Source organism: Centruroides sculpturatus, unplaced genomic scaffold, assembly GCF_000671375.1.
Source record: "Centruroides sculpturatus isolate CEXI.00-Female unplaced genomic scaffold, Cexi_2.0 scaffold8, whole genome shotgun sequence".
Classification (NCBI taxonomy): Eukaryota; Metazoa; Arthropoda; class Arachnida; order Scorpiones; family Buthidae; genus Centruroides; species Centruroides sculpturatus.
Window position 1 is genome coordinate 688,005 of NW_019384535.1, and position 22,105 is coordinate 710,109.

The window sequence follows — 22,105 nt, forward strand, 5'->3', positions numbered from 1 at the left end:
CATTTGGCAAAATACAATAAAGCCGATTAACATCCTGATACCAATTGTTTTTTTCTTTTATTTACAATATATATTTAAGCACCTTAAACAATTGATAAAAAAATTAAATGCAACTATACCTAAAAAACTGCAAAAGTATAAAAAAATCTCTTCAAATATTGTGATTTGGAAAAATATAATTTCCTGAGAGACAGATCTTGTCCGTAGCTTGGAATGCCATTAGGAATTGTAAGAAAGCTTGTGTATAATTGGACGAGCACGAGAGAGAACTCGACACTTTGTTCAGGGAGCATGATAGGGGACAACATAGGTGGCTGGAAAGTATCCGCGACGTGTTCCAATTTCTCCCTCCCACCAATTCTTGTCCGTCTGGTCGATGACCGTAATGATCTCGCCTCGACGAAAGGCCAGTTCGCCCTGTTCTTGCGCTGGGAAGTCGTACATGGCTTGAACGCGAATCTGTAATATGAAATGGTTTATAACAACTGTTTTCCCATTTGATAAAATTTGAATCTGTTACCTCTTGGGGATCCATGTCTATCAGCTTGATGTCTTGTGATCTGCTGACCGATGCCGAGCGATGATATTCCACGAGTTCGTTGAGCGAGTTAAATTTTATCACCCACAGGAAAAACTTGCCTTGTATATCTCTTAATACTTTAAAATGCTGAATGCCATCACCACATCTAAATTTCAAAATATATTTCATAATTTTAAAACATTTTAATCCATTTTATTAGTTAGAGTAGCCTAGAATGGTGGTATGATGATGACGAATTACATTTATTCATTGACAGCTTGTATATAGAAATGGTTATTATATTTAAAGGTGTTTCTACATTTCTATTTTGTAACAAATTTCAAAAGATTTGTATCTTTCTAATTTTTTTAGCCTTGTTTAAAATGAAAATATTCATTCAATTAGCTAGTTTTCTATATTTATTATTTTGCATGTGCCCAGCATTGCTCAGACTTTTGAAAGGAACAATAAAAATACAGTAGAGAGTCGATTATCCAAAAGAATGCCAGTCAGCAAATTTAAATTTTCGCCAGTGCTGTGGCGCTGCAATCTTTGGCTACTCAAATATTTTACGTTTTTGATACTAAATTAACTTCTGAAGTATAATTTTCTTTTGTTTTTATATTTTTCAATATATTTATTTTGTTTGTAAAAAATAAAATAATAATTTTTAATTAATGATGCAATAGTCTTCGTTAGACTTTACGTTGAATTTTCGTCAATGTTAAGCGACACGCAACGGAGAAAAATTTCAACATGGGATAGGTTAATACATTTTGTCGTACATAATTGGCACTCTACTGTAATGACCTTAGGAACTACAATGTACATTTTTTGACTAAAGTATTTACAATAATGAAATAGCTTGGGATAAACTTAATGTGGGGAATTTTTTCTAGGATGTCAGAGAATATTTGTGCCAAATTTTATGCAAATATGCCTAGAATATTCTCTGACATCCTAGTTGAGCAGTATATTAGCCTTTGCTTTATTAGTTGTAATGAATTTCTTAGAAAAATTTTTCTGTACACCATTAAAAGCAACTTTATTAAATGTATGTACACAGTACAAACAAAATTTGTTTACATTGTGAAGAAACATTCTGGATTTTTAGAATTTTTAATATAATTAAAAAAAATACATTGTAAAAATACAAAGTATTACAGACAATACAAATACGAATTCTTGTCTTCTCTCCATCCTTTTTCGACATCACAGGAACATGATCCACACAGCAGAGTCGACTTTTCTTTTTAGGCTACTTTCCCTGCCTATATTTATGTAAATCAGGGAATCCATAGTCAAGGAACTTTTTACATCTGATTTACATAAATATAGGCAGGGAAAGTAGCCTAAAAAGAAAGTCGACTCTGCTGTGTGGATCATGTTCCTGTGATGTTGAAAGAGAATGGAGAAGACAAGAACTTGTATTGTCTGTAATACTTTGTATTTTTTAAAACAAACAAATTTTATTTATAACACTAAATGTTCCTGTTGAAAACAAAAAAACTGATTAGTTTGTAAAGTTAATATGCGCATCATATTTAACATAATTAAAGTAATCTCAAGAGAGGCAGTTGTTATAATTATTTATTATGTAAATTAAAATGTGTCATCTGAAATTTTGTCCCAGGTCTGCTCTGACCTCTCTTTCTTTGTAATTAATCTGCCTTGTACAATAAACATTTTTAGCATAATTACTTGTAGTTAGTCAGAATCATATAGGTATAAAATAGGATTTTGTCCCATCAAAATCAGAAATTTGACATTTTCTTTTTGACAAAGTTTAAGTATATTTTATAATATGCATTTTCAATGTTATTTATGTAAAGGAATGACTAATACCCTGTGCCTTTTTTTATATCTCAGAATATCCAGTAATAATTAATGGCGTTTTCGTAATTACTTCCAAGTTGCATAAATTTATTTGTAAAGAGCTCATACAACTTGTAATATATTGAAAAATACCAAAACCAAAACGTTAGAGTATCAGGTTGTTCAATAAGTTTTGTCGTTCAATAAGATGTGGCGCTATTAGGATCGTCACTTTATTTCTCTATAAATAGTACTACTATTTCATAAACACGTTTCAAGTAGATCCGTCAACTCATTGTATATTTGCAGTTGTTCAAAGTTGACATATCACTATTTTTTTTACAATGGAAAAAATTGAATATTGTGCAGTGATAAAATTCTTATTTTTGGAAAGTGTAGCACCAAAACAAATTCATGAACGATTGTTAAAAGTGTATAAGGACTCTTCACCTTCAATCAGAACAGTAGAAAGATTGGTTGCTGAATTTAAACGTGGTCGTATGAGTCTTGAAGACGATCCACGTGAAGGACGTCCAAAAAGTGCATCAACACCAGAAATCGTAGCAAAAATACAGCATATGGTTTTGGAAGATCGTCGATTAACCAAGAGAGATTTAGTAGAAGCCCTAGGGATTTCGTTAGGCAGTGTGAGCAATATTTTGCCCGAAGTTTTGGGTTACAGAAAGCTGTGTGCACAATGGGTGCTGCATTCGCTAACTATGGAACAAAAACACATTCGAATGCAACTTTCTCAGCAACATTTGGAGTGTTTTAGAAAGGATAAAAAGGATTTTGTGCATTGTTTCATCACTATGGATGAGACTTGGGTCTACCACCATGATCCTGAATCAAAACAAGAGGCTAAGGAGTGGTGTGAACCCGGTACTTCGGCTCTGAAGCGAGTTAGAGTCCAGAAATTGGCCAAGAAGGTGTTAGCATCAGTTTTTTGGGATTCAAAAGGAATTTTGTTTGTGGATTACCTCCAAACTGGTAAAACAATAAACTCAGATTATTATTGTAACCTTTTGGACAAGCTGGATGTAAAAAAAGACCTGATTCGTGAGAAAAGACCTGGTTTAAAAAAGAAAAAAATAATTTTTCATCAAGACAACGCACCCTCTCACACTGCTCAAAAAACCATTGCGAAAATCAGTAAATTAAAATACGAATTGTTGCAACATCCTCTCTATTCGCCAGATTTAGCTCCCTCTGACTTCTGGCTGTTCTCACATCTCAAAAAATTCATGCGTGGGAAACGATTTTCATCGAACGAAGAAGTAATAGCAGCCGTGGAAGCGTATTTCGACAGTCTTCCGGATTTTCACTTTAGGGATGGAATCCATAAATTAGAAGATCACTGGAACAAGTGTATTGAAGTTCAGGGAGATTATATTGAATAATAAAATGTATTTCAAACCATAAAATCGTGTTTTTCTTATCAAACAACAAAACTTATTGAACAGCCTGGTATACATGCCGATTTTTTCCTTTAACTGTGAATTCTTGCAACAGATTTGAAACCTTTAAATGTTTAAACACCTCTAAGACTTATGCTTTCAACATACCTTTATCTAAACAGTCAAAAATCGAATGGTCATAATTATTCCTTAAAACTCAAGACCAGTTTTCAGCAAGTTTAAATAAAATTTAACAGATTAAAAAAAATTATCAGTTTTTATCCTTGATGTGAAATGTCACATACGAATCAAAAGACAATAACTGTAATTAGTACAGAGTAATTGCAGTTACATCGAATCACAATTATGTAACATCTATCTAAAGTTCATCTGTAATAATTTTTGCAATATAACTTGTAATAAAAGAAAACTTGACTGTTACCATATTAAATTCAACTTTTGATTCATAAAATATGAGGCTTTTTTATTTCTTAAACTTATAATGCAATATAAAACTATTTAAAAAGTAAAAAACAATGAAATCTTTAGAACAATCATCATCACAATCTACTCTGCCATCTACATTATGTATCGAGAAATTCTTATTTTATAGCTATTTATTTAAACAAGTTAGTTTTTAAATTATGAATCTATTCTTCAATATCTGAACAACAACAATCTCAGATTTTATGGAGATGAGTTTATAAATTTAAACTATACAAATAATTTTTAAAATATTTGTATGCACAATTGTTTTCATAGTTAATTAAAACGAGCAGAACAGTAATAAAAATAAAATTTCAGAATGTTTAACTTTTAGAAACGTTCAGTCATATAATATCAAGTATACTTACTTAACAGATAAGGAAAAATCTCCGGGAGAACTCTCGCTGACTCTGACTAAAAATGCACCTTCGTGCTTGTTCATCAGTAGAGATTCAGCATCTGCACGTGCTATTCTTCCATGATACCACCTACCATAAAGCAGATTATTAATAATAATGTTATTCCCATATATTATATGTTATAAATTAACAGGAACGAAAAGTTTACTTGTGCGGCTTCATTTCGATATAATTGCTCGGAATGAGACCCTCTTTTCCTTCCAGTTCGGCTCGATACCAGTTTGTGTCGTCTTCCATGTTTAATATCTGCAGAAGTAAAAAATAATTACTCCAAGAACAGTAGTTGCATTATGTTATAAAATACTATTAAAGTTTACATTTGAAGAATTACAATAATCATTTTTGGTGCATTTTTATTCTATACAAAAACATATTATTTAAGGTTTTTTATGCAGAACTTTAAAATTAAATATAATTATTAATAATTACATCATTGTAATTCACACCATACAGGCTTGGAAACATAAATTAGATGGAAGTCCATGAAGCACAACAGTAAGTGTAAGTTGAAGATTTTGAGTTCACTCCAATTTATTCATTTCTTCTAGGACATCAAAATTGTTTGATTTAATTCTAAAATTAATATTAGTGCAAGATGGCATCTGCACAGCCAACTTTTAGACCAAATTACTTGATTTTCTTTAAAAAAAAAATTCAGCATGTGAAACAGCCTAGCTCAAATCTTAATGTTTATTTTTCCAATTTGAGTATTTTGTAAAACATTCTAATTAATTGACCAACTCCAAAGGGAAAAATTTTCAGGAAAGTTACAATAAATCAATATATTATAGAGAATTTTTTAAAATACAAATTACTGTTCGTACGATTAGATTTTTTGATGAATCGGAGAAGACCATTGTGATTAAACTATAATAGAGCATCAATTACCCGACCCCTGATTAACCAACCGTTCTAGTCGGCAAATTTCAAATGTCCGCTAGTGATGTGGCACTACAATATTTGGCTATGTCTTGGCTACTTTAATATTATTTTGTTAAATTTTTGCGTGTTTTAGCTGGCAACATCGGCTCGACCATTGAAGGGAGGCCAGTACAGTGGTACCTCAGGATACGAAATTAATCCGTTCCGAAACTGAGATCGTATCACGAAAATGTTGTAAGGTGAATCATTTTTCCCCATACAATTACATGTAAAACCAAATAATTCGTTCTAACACAAAAAACACACTCAAATTAAAGCTAAGAAGTACATAGAAAAAAAATAACTTTAGTAAGGAAACACTGAAAAATGCATTTTGTAGTTGTAAATGTATAAATAACCATAATAGAATAATAATTGATTTTAAAAAAAATGTAGTTTTAGTTGCACTTTACCTTTGAGGATAGACGATGATGGAGGTGTAAACTAGTGCCAGAGGAGAGGGAGAAGGGAAATGATACTAAAACTTAACTTATGTAACATAATGTAACAATAACTTAAAAATAACTTAAAAAAATTAGTGTTGTTTTTTTTATCTTTTCTAATTTTTATTCACTGCTTTTTGTTTTCTTTCCTTCACTTCCACCAGCACTTTCACTGGACAGAGGTTGCTTAGTAAAATATCTATCCAAAGAGATTTGGCTTTGTCTACCTTTTAAAATGTTTCTAAAATGACTTAGGTAAATGCCATTACTCTGCGCAGCAATACGGCAAGAGTGAACCTTTTCGGGAAGTTTCTTTTCAATAAAATCAGCTACTTTCTGATAATATCTCAAGATTTCCTTTATCGAGCAAGATCCTTCCACGACGAAGCAAACACGCGGACTGAGACCAATGAACAGAAGTGAATAAAAAATGGCACTGTGAACTAACGTAACGTCGTATGGTGAGTTTTTGTTCGTATCGTGGAGCAAAAATATGTTCGAATTTCGTGTCGTATCCTGAAAATTTCATATGCTGGGGCATTCATATCCTGAAGTACTAATGTATTTAAATGAGACTTAATTTTCTAATTATGAGTGGTTGTTTATTTTGTGAGCAATAAAATAATTTTTAATGATACAATAGCGACAATTATTATTTAAAAAAAAATTGTTAGGCTTAACATTGATCAAAATTCAATGCAAAGTTGGTTAATAGCAATATACTAATATACTATACTAATACTGTAATGTATTTTTTTTTTCATTATTTTTGGTTATCCAACCAACCTGAGTCCCCAATTGAGTTGGATAATCGATGCTCCACTATAATTAAAAAATGCTCTTAACAAAGATCTGAGCCAGCAGTTACAAAAAATTATTTTTAATTGCTTCATTAGCAAGAAGCAAACTTGTTTGACTTTACTTTTGAGGAACTCTCTTAACACGTGTTAGAAAAATTTCTCAGAGTGAATTCAAACTGTTTTTCTCGGAGTATCAGCACTTTCAAGCTATGCACTTATTATGGAAAAGAGAAATGAAGGCGGGTTTCCCAAATAATTTAGAAACACAGAAAAATATACACATAACATTTAACTATCTCATCTTCACAATTTTACTTTCGACACTGCTTTTTGTTATTACCAATTGGTAATTTTATCCGGGAAATCAAACAATGTTGTGCTGTTCGATCTGAGATCATTTTGAACATGCATTCACATCTTATTAAGAATTCAATAATTTAAAATTATATATTGAACAAAACTTGTGATAGATGCAGAAAGCATGGAACATTTCTTTGATGATAAACTTTTCATTAGTCTATTCAAAAAATTTCGGATAAGCAAACAAAGCTTAAACAAAGATTGTTTATGAAAATATTTTAGACTTGTTACCATATCTTAAAGACTGTACAAAGAATAAAGTAAAAATATATCTACTTTAATTAATTAAGTAATCAAAAATCTTTTATTAGACGTGAAACATTTTGGTTCGTACAACTTTCAATTCTAAAACTTGTACGAACCAAAAGATTAAGAAAACTTGGGTGAAATGTCCTAATTAATATTATTTCTCTCACACAAAATGTACAATGTTTACAGTATAAAATTACATTAAATAATATAGCTATTAAAATAAATAAAAATAAATTTATTGGTGTTTATTATCTTTTTTTAATAGCACTAGATTTTTTTTTGTGGTTAGAAGTGAGTCATTCTACCACTTTAAAAACAGTTGCTCCATTAAATAATTACTGCAGAGAAGAATAAAAGTCAGACATTTTAAAAAAAATAAATTCCTGATATTCATGAGAGAATAAGTAAAGTTTAGAAATTCTTTCTCAAAAGAAATAAAAAAATAAACATAAAACAAGAACAATAATTTCAAAAGCATCAAAATGAAAAATGATATTATTCTATGAACCTTCAAACACTGTACAAAATGTTTCAATACTTTAGAGTAGAGGTCAACCTACAACCGGGGTTCAACTCTGGTCCTTGAATGTATCTAATTTATATCGAAATGGCTATAAGTTATAAAAACCTAGGAAAGCTGGTCCCTAAACATGCATTTTCACATTTTATTTGGCCCTGTTGCTTAAAAAAAGTAGCAAAAATTTCTATAGTGCAAGGTTAATTTTGGTTTCAAAACCTTTGTCATTATGAGATTTGTAAAGCTTTCATCTGGAAATTTAGCTTTTCTAGTAACATTAGTAATTATCCCATTTATATGATTTAATATACAATCATTTCCTTTGTCTACTTCCTTATGTCTCACCGATTTAGGAAATGAATAAAATGCGCCTTTATTATAATTTTTGTAGTCAAGAATAGAAACAGATTGATTGTATTTAATGTACTTAACAATATATAAATATGTTGTTCATTGTACGACAGAAGAATAACTACTTACTTTAACTAATTTAGGAAGCATGTGGAAAGGATATTAAATTTAATATTAGGGTAATAATAGAGGGAAATGATTCTATATTAAATCATATAAATGGGATAATTACTAATGTGTACAGAGGTAATTTCTAAATGAGAGTTTTACAATTCCAGTGACTAAAATGGAGTAAAAATTTGATTTCTATTTTCAGATATGTTTAAGACATAATTTTATACTTTTTAGGAATTAAAAACACAACTCAATGACACAGTAATATTTTATTTTAATATTAAGAGAGTGTTCAAAAAATTAAGTTTGCTAACTCTTAAAAAGACATGAATACAAAAAATAAATTTTTAATATAATCTCACTTTTTCAATGTTCTAAACTATTGAAATATTTACATACACTTTTTTTTTCTTTTCTTTTATTGAGTCCTTTCACCCCATGAGCATTAAGAGGGCCTTTTATCAGGATCATCATAGATTTGGTCAGGCCCACAATGGGATGGCTGAGTAACAAGGGACAAAGCCCAACGTAACAAGGACAGAAAATTTCTTGAAAAATCCAAGGTTTTTTTGACTACCCAGATTTGAACCCCCAGGTTGCCGGAGCAGTAAGCCAATGGCATAATTAGCCATCCAGCCAGATATACAGTTTTTAGAAGTTCATGTGTATTTTTTAATATCATTTATTTAAAAAACCGTTTTCAATAAAATAAAATTTGCCAAACTTTTATTCTTATGTACTGTAATTCCTTTAAAATATTCCTGTTTCTCCCAAAGCAGCATTTAAATTTGACAAAGTTAACAAAATATATCAATAACAACATAATATTTATAATAAAATAACAAAAAATATGGCAATTAACTATATTATTATTTTAAATGGGTTTTCTACCCTTTCTTTGTAATCGCAAAGCTACAATTTATTCTAATCTTTTAGTAGGAATGCACAGAAAAACTTCAAAAGCAGATTCAAGGACGGCTGACAAACAAACAATTGTTAGTTACGGGTTCAGGCCCGATGACAGGCTGGCCATGCAGTTTCTTAATGTATATAACACCTAAATATGGGGCCAGTTTCTTATAGAAAGTCCTCCCAGGAGGTATTCTCCCCATGGTAGATCATCTACGAATACATTGTCTTTATCAATCCAATCTGATATATATTATAACAACAAATGTAAATTTGAAAGACTTAACATTATCGCATGTAAAAATAAATAATTATTATTTGATACTTAAACTCTATTGTCTCATGAATTAGTTAAAATTTTATATATAAATTAACAGTTTCAACAGTAATATATCATGTAATAGACTGGGTTTTCAAAAGCTAACCTTGTAACCTGCAGTTTGTCGTAAGATGCTGATTCATTAAATCAGGCAAAAGTTGTTTACTGTGAAGTTTCTTTGTACAGTACTACAATTCTACGAAAACAGTTGTTTATTAATAAAATTAATCAATAAAAGTTGAGAACTTTGTTTGAAAAATGTTCTTTAATCAATAAAAAAAATACTCTCTCAATTTATACTAGAATATGTCAATAAAACAAAGAACTGTTAAAAAAAATTTTAATTAATTTATATAATTAATTGCTTTAAAATAAATTCAAAACTAGAAAAAAATTTTTTACTTCCAAGAAATGTATTGACAGATTCCAAATAATGATTAATTAAAAATCAAATTAGCAATTCAGTCTTTACAGACACAAGTTATTTTCTTAGAATGTTAATTTATTCTTTGACATAAAATGGCCATGTTTTTGTTATCAAGGACACAGAAATCGTTTCATCATTTTTCCCTTCTAACTTGTCATTAGGCAGTGTTCTTCACACATTTTAATTACTTACCATTTATAAAATTACATAACTCAATCAAATATCATTCAATATGTAAATTGTTTCTTTAAATACAAAATAAAATTATTGCAAAATCGAAAGGTATGCTCTTCCCTAGACAATTTTATAAATTAGAAAATTTTAACAAAAAATATCAGATATTGAAAACATTGAACTTGAATAATTGAATTTTTGTCTGTTACATTGGCTCATAAATCAGAATTACTGCTCATTAAATTTCTGATTACATGCCAATGCAATATTTGTGTAATTTCAAAGTTGGACAAGCAAGATCGCCAACAGATAACAAGAAATCTATGTTAACACATTGATATGATATGATTAATTGAGCAAAATGCAAAAGATGAATTTTTCATGACTTTAAATTAGTATAAGAGTTATTTATTGATAATTTTATTTAATTACTCATGTTATTTGCCTTTTTGTTTCCATTATTATGAATTTTCCAGGAGGAGTTATTTTGTGGAATGTTGAAAATCTTGACACTCCCCAGCTTACTAGTTAATTTGTACAAATCATGACAACATAGTATTAAAATTGCATACCATAAAAATATTGAAATTGTAAACGATTTTAATAAATTAATTATTTAGAAATGCAATACCATAAAATTTTACGAACTTAAAATGATTAGCATGAAGTTGTTAATGCATATAAAAGCAGACTTGAAAGCTATGCTATGCTGATCGGCTACAAGTGAGATCTTTGAACCGCTATTTCAGTAAGTTATTGAAATATTGATCTGATATTTCTTTTGCAAGCTTCTTTCTCCCTGGTAATCAGATTAAGACTAATTATAATTGTTGTATTTTGTAAATTTTGTTATTAGTAATAGAAGCAACAAATCTAGGACTGACAAATCTAGTAACCAATTGTAGAAAAATTGTTTAAGAACTCTGGTGTTAAGCTCTCTTTACTCTTCAAAATACTTCTGTTTAGATCTTGTCACAATTTAATTACAAAATTTCAAGTTATCAGTAATTAAGATTCAACTATGGTTACAGGGTCAATGAGGTGGCTATGCTCTCCTGGCTTAGTTGAGATTCCCTGTGTGCATTATAATATAATATATACTTTCACTTTCATCACATAAACAGTACATTTTTAACACTTAGACTGGAGTTAACAAACCTAGTGCTAGATGGAAAATAGAATAATACCATTCAAAATTTTTTCAGCTTACTCCTCTAGCCCTTTATGATTAATTAAAAATCAATTTTAAATCATTTCAAATTAGAATATTTTTAGATTCTAATGAATACATTTAATCAGAATTTATTCACATGAATTATATTATAAACAATGGTAAATTTTCATAAATCATATAACTTTGTAGAAACATTAACCTTTAGTTTTATAAATACTTCTAGCTAAAAGCATGTTTGCATAAATTTAAATAAATCCTGTAAATGAGTAAAGGATAAAAATCTTTATAAAAATTATATATTAATTTTATATCATTATTTTAAAAATAAAAATTACAAACTAACTTCCAATTAACCGAACAAAATCTTACATAAAAGTTTAGTTTAATGTCCTTTACATTCAGACAGTTATGTGTTTATATAACATAGGTCTACCATATTTAAAATATATTTTTATGTATGAAAATCTTGACATAAAACTCAAACACCATATTTCCAGACATATAACTGCATCATTATATTCTGTGAAGTTCAGTTACTATATCAGTACATTTATATTTAATTTGCATTGACAAAACAGTTCAGTGCTCTTATAAGCCAAAACAAATTGGCACATACAAAAGCAGGCTCTCATAAGTGAAGGACACGGTTCAAAAAATGTGACAACAAGCAATTTTCGCATATAAGAGTATGCTCTAATTTGAGCAGAAATTTTTCTAGACAATTTTATAAAAAAGCATTGATGTTAATTTATTTGATGAAGTATTTTTGTTATATCTGAACGGAAAAAATATATTTTGCTTACGTTAATTAAAGTATTTTCATCTACAAAGTCCCTAATATATAAGAGTATCTCCTAAGTATCCCAGTTACAGAATATCAAGTGGATAATGAAACACAGTGATTTTCTCAAAGACCAAATTTAACACTTGACAAATCAATTTTGTACACCACAAATGTAGTTCTCAACTGTGTTACAATATTTGAAAACTTTAAAAATATTATCAAACATAGTCTGATGACAACTTTCAATGTAAAACTAAAAGATAATGTTCCAAATATGGGGAAAAATTAAAATTTGTAAAGAATTTTTACAAAGAACGTAACTTCTAATTAGTGTACGTAGGTATTTTCTGGCCACTCTATACAATACATATCAATTTAAGGAAGTAGTTTCCAAATGTTTTTTGGTTCACAGCACACTGAAATGTGTGAAACTTTTCTGGTGCAATGTGTACAAAGTTAGAAGCAGACTAATGTATTTTAACTCAAAAATAACTACGTACTATAATAACTATCATCCTATAGGACTAATCTAGCTATTACTTGATCACAGATGTAATAAATCTTTGACAAATCTGCTTCCCATTTTTAAAATAAACTTACATAGTATTCGTGACAGATTTAGCCAGATCTGAAAATTGGCAGTTCTCAAACCGTGCCAAGAATGGCACAAACCACTGCAAACAGTTGGCTCTCAAACGGTACATCAAGGTGCCTGGACACACGGATTTAAAGTGCAATAAAATACCACCAAACATTTTAATACTGTGAATTATTAAATTAACTTACAAAATATGTCGAGTAAATATTCTTGTCATTATTTAACACAATTAAATGAAACCATCAAGCAAATCTTTTCATCATACTTTTAACCTTTAACAGAGGACCGACGTGAGGTGTAGAACAAAGTCAAATTGATTCGAGTGTAATTTCATTCAAGCATCCTAATTTGTTTCATTCTATATTTTTAACATTTATTTGTAAGTATTTTAATGTATTTTATACAAAAAAATACTGAAAACAGCAACATTTTCCACCGTATCGAACGGTCATCTTCGGGTTACTTAATAAATATAAAATACACATTCAAATTAAAGCACACCAAAAGATATCGGGCAAGAGGAGTCTCGATAACGGCAATGCAGAAAGCGATACGAGACAAAAGAAATTAATGCGCATTCTATATTTCATTCCATTTAAGTAACTCGAAGAGAACCAATTAATACGGCGAAAAACATTTCTACACGAAAAGTTCTTCGTCAGCTGGTTCCCGGCACATCTATTTTTACCACACGCATCCAACACACTCTCAGCCACGGACAAGAATAGGCTTTTACCCTCCTCCCGCATTATATTTTCCCTAGTTTCAAAGTGTCGTTATAAACGCTCGGCAAGACGAGACGGTCTGGACCCCACGCTTCCAAAACGGACAGATTTCGGGAGGGCCAAGTGTGGTGGATAGGGGTACGGTTCCATCGACTTTTATGCTGGCACGCGGGGGTATACAATTCTGGGAGTGGAATTTGAAAAACTCCTCAGAGTTCACATTTTATTTATTGAGATATTTGTTTAAAATAAATAAATTTCGAGTTTAACCTGACAACGTCAAGGCAAGACATTGGCCTAAACAAGCGTGATAATATCTGGCCAGGAAGTGTTTGGAAAGTTGCTTAACCATTTCCCACGTAGCATATTACGTGGGAAAAGACGAGTTATGTGCAATTTTTCGACATTGGCGTACATTTTGGAGTGCGTAGACGTTCCCCAACGTCACTCTTAGTGTAAAATATAGGGAAAAAAGTACCTTGAGGACTTGTCCTTTTCTGAAACTCAATTCGTCGTCGGCGGTGGCGTTGAAATCGTGCTTGGCCAATGCTTCCATTTTGCACGAAGTGATTGGAATTAAGTAAAAAAAAAAGGAACCCGACGATTGGATATTTACATAACTTTACCACTTGTACCGAAATCTTTCCCAGAAACGAGAGAAACAAAAGGAAATAAAGAACTACATAATTCCAAAAAAAAACCTCCTGCCAAAGTTGTTTATGTTTACTTCCACAAATCCCCGTCGGATGGCGCCTCTGAAAACGTTTTCGTATATTTTCGTATTATTATTATATTTTAAAAATCTTTTTTTTTTATAGAAAATTCGTACATAAATTATTTATTAAAACATTTAATGCGAAATATTTTAATAACAACTAGAAAAATTTTAAATAAAAGTAAAATTTTATTAAAATTAAATATATTTAAGTTGATTCAATCTTTGAAATCGATGCGTCACCATTTTGTTTTAATTTCTTTTATGTAGTCAGATTATTCGAAAAGTCAAAATAATACACAATTAATGGACTAAAAACCGAAAGAGAAGAAAAAAATAGCAAATTGTATCATTGCATTACTTTAATATACGAATGTTCTTAACCTCTTTCCGATCGTCGGGATACGAAGAAAGTTCTTGGAAGAAGGTTAAGGACTTAAGGACATTAAAAAGAGTCCTTGGACAGAGAAAAACTGAATCTTGACCTTGCTAGAAAGTGCGACGCCTTTCTATTCTATAATTAAGGCATTTCCTTTCTTGAAAATAAGAAATATTTAGCAGTAGCTGATTTCTATCTTTTACGGCAATCTCCGGTACTGTATTTATTTGATGTATATTATATATTAAATTTTATAATACGAACGCTTTTCAAATTGAAATTAGAAAATTCACTTATTTTCTGGGATTTTCTGTTGTTTATTATCAAACGGTAGCGGTCGAATGGTCGTGTTCACTACGAATGTCTGCAATTTCGTCGAATTCGAATTCAAAGATTTAATTATATTACATTTAGTTTATTTAAAATTTTTAAATGATCTTTTTCTCAATACAGATTCTATTTTCCATAAGGGCACTAAAAGGGCGCATTTAATTATACTCTTCATAAGCTTATAAACCCACCATGTTCGGCCCACCATGTTCGGCCCTAAAAAATTCCTGAAGTTTCTGACTTTGAATCAAAGTCGGGTCCCCAGCATAGATGTTAGAACGGACTGACGTCCACCCTAAAATTTCCTGGTCCACCCTGTAATAATTTATTCAAGGCTACTTATAATGACCTTTAACGCGAAATCTTTTGTACACTCTTTTACCATTTATTTTGCTTCTCCCGTGCACAGGACCCTTTGTATATATTGTTTTATGTCTAACAATTGGCACCCGGAAATGGAGCATATCAGATCTTCATCCTTCCTCTTCTTCCTTCCCTGTCTTCCCCTCTATCCCATTCTCTTCCACACCCCTCCCTTCCCTCTTCCCTTCCACTCCTTCTCAGGCTTATGTCTTTCGGTGCGGCCTGGCTCTCTCAACTAACTACTTATAATGACTATAATTGCCGAGTTTCTTTAATGATTCCCGTAATAATAGATTGACGCCTATAACACCTCGGACATCCGACTGTCATCTTTCAATGGTAAGTTGTCTATGCGTAAATATTTTGCCCGAACATTCTCTTGATTATAGGATGGATGCGATCTTTTTGTTAATAAGGTGGTGCAATGGCCAGTTTTCTTTGCATGTTTTAACTTGGAAAAATATGCGAGGACAAGTTACGCCTGTACAGTACGTATGCTAGAAAGTATAAAGTGTTGAACACAGTCTAAGTTAGCAATGTAAACCTGAGGTTTCAGAGAAATTTTCTTGGTGGGATACTTCAGAATAGTAGTAGAGCCTGCAGTTTCCAAGAATTGAGAATTTTTTCTTGCAACTGTGGATTATGAAGTATGACAAAAAGATTACATTTGTCGGACGCTAACAAACGAAGGTTGTGATCTTGTAAAAAAATGTTAACAGTTCGTAAAAAATATGTAGGAAAGCACTGTGAACTATGTAAATTTTTGGAAATGTGCTTCTAAAACCTTTTGTTAGCCTGTTGATTGAAATCTTCCCTTGCCATCTTTTTTGAAAATATTCTCTGGGTTGACACGTAGGAACTTGGCATTTAATTGTACACTATAACCTCTTTTTCAATACAAACCTAAGTTGTCATAAGCGATATGCTCTATGAGAATACTTGTAACAAGCAAGCTTAAATAGAGAGGTTGCGGCCGAAGTTTTCATCTCTAAAACGTGAACGTCGAACATTGAGCGCCGCCATCTTGTAAGCCTAGAAGTTCGACAATGGCGTTTGAAACGTCATTAGAATCATGGTCGACGTTCCAAACGTCATTGTCTTGTAGTTCCGATACTAAAAGAAAACACGCAACAAAGACTTTATTTCCTAAGATATACGGCAGAATACGTGCGAATATCCACAATTATTGGTGAATACTACGAAAGTTTAAAAAATTTCGACTTCTGACATCCATTACGTCTTCTTGGTAAATGTCAACGATTGCTGTTTATTGTGGACATTCGCAGCATTACGAACTTTCACAGCATATCGTTGTACTGTACATTTAATAGTTCAATAAAGGACTAAAAGGTTTGTTGCTTGTCCTTCCATTAATTGCTGTGTAGCCATTACTGTTATTTCTAAAATTATATACTGTACTATAACATATACGACTTAATTTCCCAAGGATATCTACATTCAGAATCACTTCAAAACCAAAATATCGGATAGATGGCAACGTGGTTAGTTCAGTCTATGCCGTATGAACCTAAATTAGTATCTGTTCCATGTATATACATGACACCATTTACATTCTTCAGCTAGGCTGGTCTACTTATCACGAAGAAGACCCTCCATAATGAGCACTCTTCTCACCGATCATACAATGTGATGTGACTGGCATTGCCAAATAAGCTGAGGGATCCAGGCAACTTATACCCACCGTGAAGAATAGTCGAGAAAAACTCCACGACCCTGTGGCCATGTGACGTTTTTCCTGATGACTCTTCACAAATTCAACACCTAAATGGGGACCAGTTTCTGTAGACAGTCCTTCAGGGAGACATCCCCTTGGCATATCGTTGTCATATTCCAAGAAACCATAAAACCGAATCCATAAAGAGCAAATTTGTATTGATGATTGTATAGGCATGGGCATGTCTAGCCATGACAGAAATCTTGGTCTTCTTAGCTGTCTGAACTTCTTTCTCGTTATTGTTTCTGTCGTTTATTAGTCCAAGAATATTATAGTATTTAAAAATGGTATTTAATGTAGAGGTCTCAAAAGAACTTAAAATGGTTCCGATAACCAAAAAGATCCTCTCAATTCCCGCGGGGCATAATGATAAGTGAAAAAAATCATGTGACATTAATTATTGACATAGTATCCGTAAACAACTTCTGTTGTGTAACGATATGCATGTTAGAATAATAATGATTTTGTGGTTGAAAAAATAATGATAAAATCAAAATCATTAGTATTCTAATATGCAGAGGGAGAGAATACATGCTTAAATTTATTCAAAACTTGTGTAACAGGTAATAATTTTCCCTTGAACCAACCTACATAGTCAGACCGCATAAAAGCTGGATAAAACCTTTATTAAAATAGTTATAAAAGATTATAAATTATATAATTTTTAGAGCCAACTTCTCCCAGCTCTGTATATATTAAACAAAATATATAACTTAATCCCACTGTCGTACTCATTATTGACAGTTCAAAACAATTAATGTATTGACATACGTTTAAACACCACTTTAAAGGTTACATTCGTGTTTCTTTCTTTAAAATACTTCGGCATATCAGTGGCGTGCCGTGACATTTGATGATAGGGAAGCTGCGTTTCTATAAGAAGCCGACATCCAGGGGCAGTCAGTCAATTGCGCGTCAGTAATGGTCTAGGCAGTGTTTTTCAACCTGTGGGTCGCAAAGCCTTACACGGGGGGGTCGTGGTTAAAAGAAAAAGACAAGTGTTTGTAGGCCCTACACTACAATAAAGAAAAAAACCTACAATTTCAGTGAGAAGGCTATACCTGTTTATCTTACAGTATAATTGGTTTTTCGATCGATATTTAGGTCTCAACAGAAAGAAAATTAAATATGTAGTTTTTAAAATCACTGATATAGTTTTAATATGGCCCTGGGGGTCGCCAAAAGTTTTTAACTTGCAAAACGGTCGCGTATTCAAGAAGGTTGAAAAACATTGGTCTAGGGTCAATTCGTATCGTTTATTCGATAAGCCAGTAAAAAGTGTAGACTTCTCTAAATGCATTTTTAATATCACAATTATATTCCGAATCGCTAGCCACGATATAAGGGCTAAAATTAAAAATAAAATAATAAAAATTTACTCGGTGAAATAAAATATGTGATGGATGTACCGGTACATCCCCAGGGTGCCGATACCGGTCAATGTCAAATACCTGTTTTGTCGCATCACTAGTATATCTCAAAGGACGTGACAGGGCTGTTGTAGATTTTAAACGTTTCTCACCATAGCTTTAAAAAATCTAAATATGTTAAACTTAATTGTCATTTGTTTTCTAACTAATTCGTTTTAGGACCAGGTGTCCTGAGAAATTTCCAAAATTTACAACTTTTCGGTCTCACTCGTTGAACTGGAAAAATTTCTGTCTTTATTACATTAATAATACGAAGAAATCAGTCTCCACTGTATTCGGCTAGAGATGGTTCGGTTAAGCTTTTGTTTAACTTGTAAGTAAAATTTCGGCTCATCAGGATTTTGTTTATGTCCCCAATTTCCTAACCGCTTAATTATTTAACTATTTTAAAAATAGAAATAAGTCGAAACCGGTTACTTTGTACTCGAATATTTGTATTCTCGGTAAAAAAGTGGAAAGACAAATTTTAATGACAAACGGATACATAAATCGTAAATTTAAGGAAAATAAATTCTAGAGCTTTTTCTATACCTCGTGCATCTCTCTCATTCATTAAATTTAGTTGTAAATGATGCTACCAAAGTAACGGTTAATTTTTTAACATTGTACAAGTATTGTACATGTTTTTTTCTACATCTCCTTAAAGATGGGGCATACGAAATCGTAATATCATTGGTTTAACATTGAAATCCGTAAGTAATATAAGATTGAAGAACGGAATAAAAATATCAAATATTTTAATGGGTGTTTTTAAAACTCCTGTCAACTATACAGAACTATCATAAAAACATACCAGTAAATTCTTATCGTTTGGGTTAAGTTATAAATCTACTCGTGATTCACGTAATCGGGCGAGGGCGGCCAAATATCTAGCGGGCAGGCGGCTAACAGCCCAGAACCGGTCCTGGATAGAATTGGATGAGGTATACGTGTAGCATCCACCCGAGGTCCTAGGCTCTCACCAGCTAAACCGGGTGAGGTTGCTGCTCTGTAAAGCGCATGCGCGAATCTGGCTTTTTGGATGCTGACAATACGGCGCTTCCACTCCGCCACTAATATTAGAATATACAATAGCGATCTTATTTTTTTCACGTGTAGTATAGAAATTTGTAATAAGATACCATCATGCGGTTATAATAAAATATTGTGCGATTATTTTCATATAATTAAAATTAATATGTATTTATTTTTTAGAAAATACAAGGGAAGAGGCGCATCCACCGCTTCCAATGACAGCACGCGACTGCAGCATATAATAGAAGTCTTCATACTAAAAATGTGTCCTTAAAACAAAAAGAATTTTATTTCAGTTTTGTTTTCTAGAATACATCTGGGAAACAACCGAAAAGGGAATGTTCTAGGTGCCGAACAAAACACCGTTCGGCATGTAGAACACTACTCTACATTGCACTATTAGGTCAATTTAATATCATGCGTACCGTTTTCATAAGAGACAATTTGATGATGACGTAAAATTGTACACTATTTAGACAAAACTAATGCTCCTTTGTTGCTTCAATACTTCATTGCGTCATAATGCAGCACCGTTACAAAGTACAAAAATTAAATTTCATTAAAAAAATTTACATGGTTTGTGAGCACGTTTACAATGATCACAGTTAACCTTTTACGGATATATTTCCCCGTGAAATTAATTAAAGTCCTTAATTAATTAAATAAACCATCTTTATTCCGAATCTGAAATGACATCTCATACAATATAATCGATATATTCCACATTCATATATACTGGTAATATATCATTATATATCAATAAACCTGCTGTTTCTTTTAAATTAAATGTGCCAAACATAATTTAATCAACCTATCTGAGAAAGGTTTCAAGATCCGATCTGAAATCGAACCCAGATCTTCAGAACCGTAGACTGACGCCTTTATCGTTTCGGCCATCCATTCCATCCAATGATCTCTATCCTTACGTAGTTTCTATTTCTAATAATAATAATGGAAAATTATTTAAAATGATTGTATTTTGCTTTAGCTTGAGTATTTAATATTATGTTTTGTTTTCAAAAACTCATTTTTGTCATTAACAAAGCTCCATGCTGTTTCCTAGGCAAACTTACAATCGAAACGTTGCATCTCCTATACGCCAATTAGACAAGCTTTCTGAAATCACGTGACAACAAGATGGCGGCTTCCATTGCTAACGTTTCCTCCGTAGAAAAATAAAGTATGTACATTTATTTTCAAAAACTTTTTAACTGAAAAACTATAGAAATGTTAGTTTATGATGATCCAGTAGAGAGGAAGGAACATTTAAAACCGAAGAATCACTGCTGAGGACTGTTTTCTTTACCTGAGTTTTCAATAGAACTAATAAGTTGATGATGTAAATAATCTTTATTTTTCCTTGAATAGAAGTATATTTTCTCAAATTAGCTTTATGAGCCACTTGTTTATAATATTTCGTTTAAAAAATGCCACTTTCTATTGTTACTGCTGCAGCAAAACTTCTTAACTTCGCTTGTTTGGCCGAAACAACTTATCTCCAATTACATTAAAAAAAATACAAATTCTACTATAGAAAACATACATAAAAGTGAGTATAATAGTTATCACACAAATAAATTGATGTTTACTGGTGTTGCTTGGATTAATGGATAAAGCAATGCAACACGCCTGTCAAACGGGATTCCTCCTTTGACAGGCGTATGAGCTTTTTTATGGGAAACTGGCCCCTATTTAGGAGCTAGACACTTGAAAAAAACCCGGAAAAAGTTTACATGACCATCCCTTTGATCATTGTTTCGTGATTTAATCCACTCGGCCACTGGTGGATCCTGCTCATTATGGATTCCAACGAAACCATAATGGGAATGGCGGATCCAGAAATTTTTTAGGAGTACAGAAAGGAAACAATATGCCTCAAAAAATTTTTTACTACCCGAGGTAGCCGGCTTTAGTCAAGCGCTGAAGTCAAACTTCTGGGGAATTTTCCTTCGCCCAAAGCACCCCCAGATAATGGGATGAACAGGTGGTGCAGGGGCGGACTGGCCCTACAATTTTTGTGTGGAAAATTTATTACCAGCCAAGCCCACAAATAAAAAAATATATATATATTTTTCTATTTATATTTAAATATATTCTTTTTTTTTAAACTCTTTCCGCCCTGTGGGCACTAAGAGGGCCTCTTTTTCCAAGCCCATTATGGGTTCGGCAAGGCCCACAATGGGGCTGCCGGGTGATGAGGGATGGGGCCGAAATATCCGAACGGACTACCCCCGAAAAAATTCTGGGGATTTTTCGACCCGTTCGGATTCGAACCCGGGTCCTCCAGAGCGGTGGGTTGCCACCTTGACCGCTCGGCCATCCGGACGCTGACCTTTGACCTAGACAATAAGGTCAAAGGTACATCCGGTTGTGAAATATCCTGCTCTTTCCATTTCTGGAGTCAAAAATATGTGTTTCCATTGAAAAAAACAGACTTGACCTACAAATGACCTTGAACGTCAAGGTCAAGGTCACATATGAGGCCACCAATTGATTGGCCCCTCGATACCCTACAACTTTTGTCTAAACCTTTTTCCAAAATAATGAAATCCAATTAAGTTATTTTAATGTCTCAAGATATACACTGTATAAATAAAACTTTAAAAATTTTGAATATAATACCTGGTATATGCA

The 22,105-nt window shown here is 32.0% G+C and overlaps 1 protein-coding gene across 1 annotated transcript; it reads right to left on the bottom strand.

The window, feature by feature from the left end:
• Positions 1-102: 102 nt before the first annotated feature.
• LOC111623193 (protein enhancer of sevenless 2B-like) lies at positions 103-14,241 on the bottom strand. The gene is made up of 5 exons (XM_023365681.1): positions 13,984-14,241; positions 4,786-4,883; positions 4,587-4,706; positions 521-686; positions 103-459 (listed from the first exon to the last, which is right to left on the bottom strand). The coding sequence occupies exons 1-5, from the start codon at positions 14,059-14,061 to the stop codon at positions 283-285; spliced, it is 639 nt and encodes a 212-aa protein (XP_023221449.1). The 5' UTR covers positions 14,062-14,241; the 3' UTR covers positions 103-282.
• Between the last annotated feature and the right edge of the window lie 7,864 nt (positions 14,242-22,105).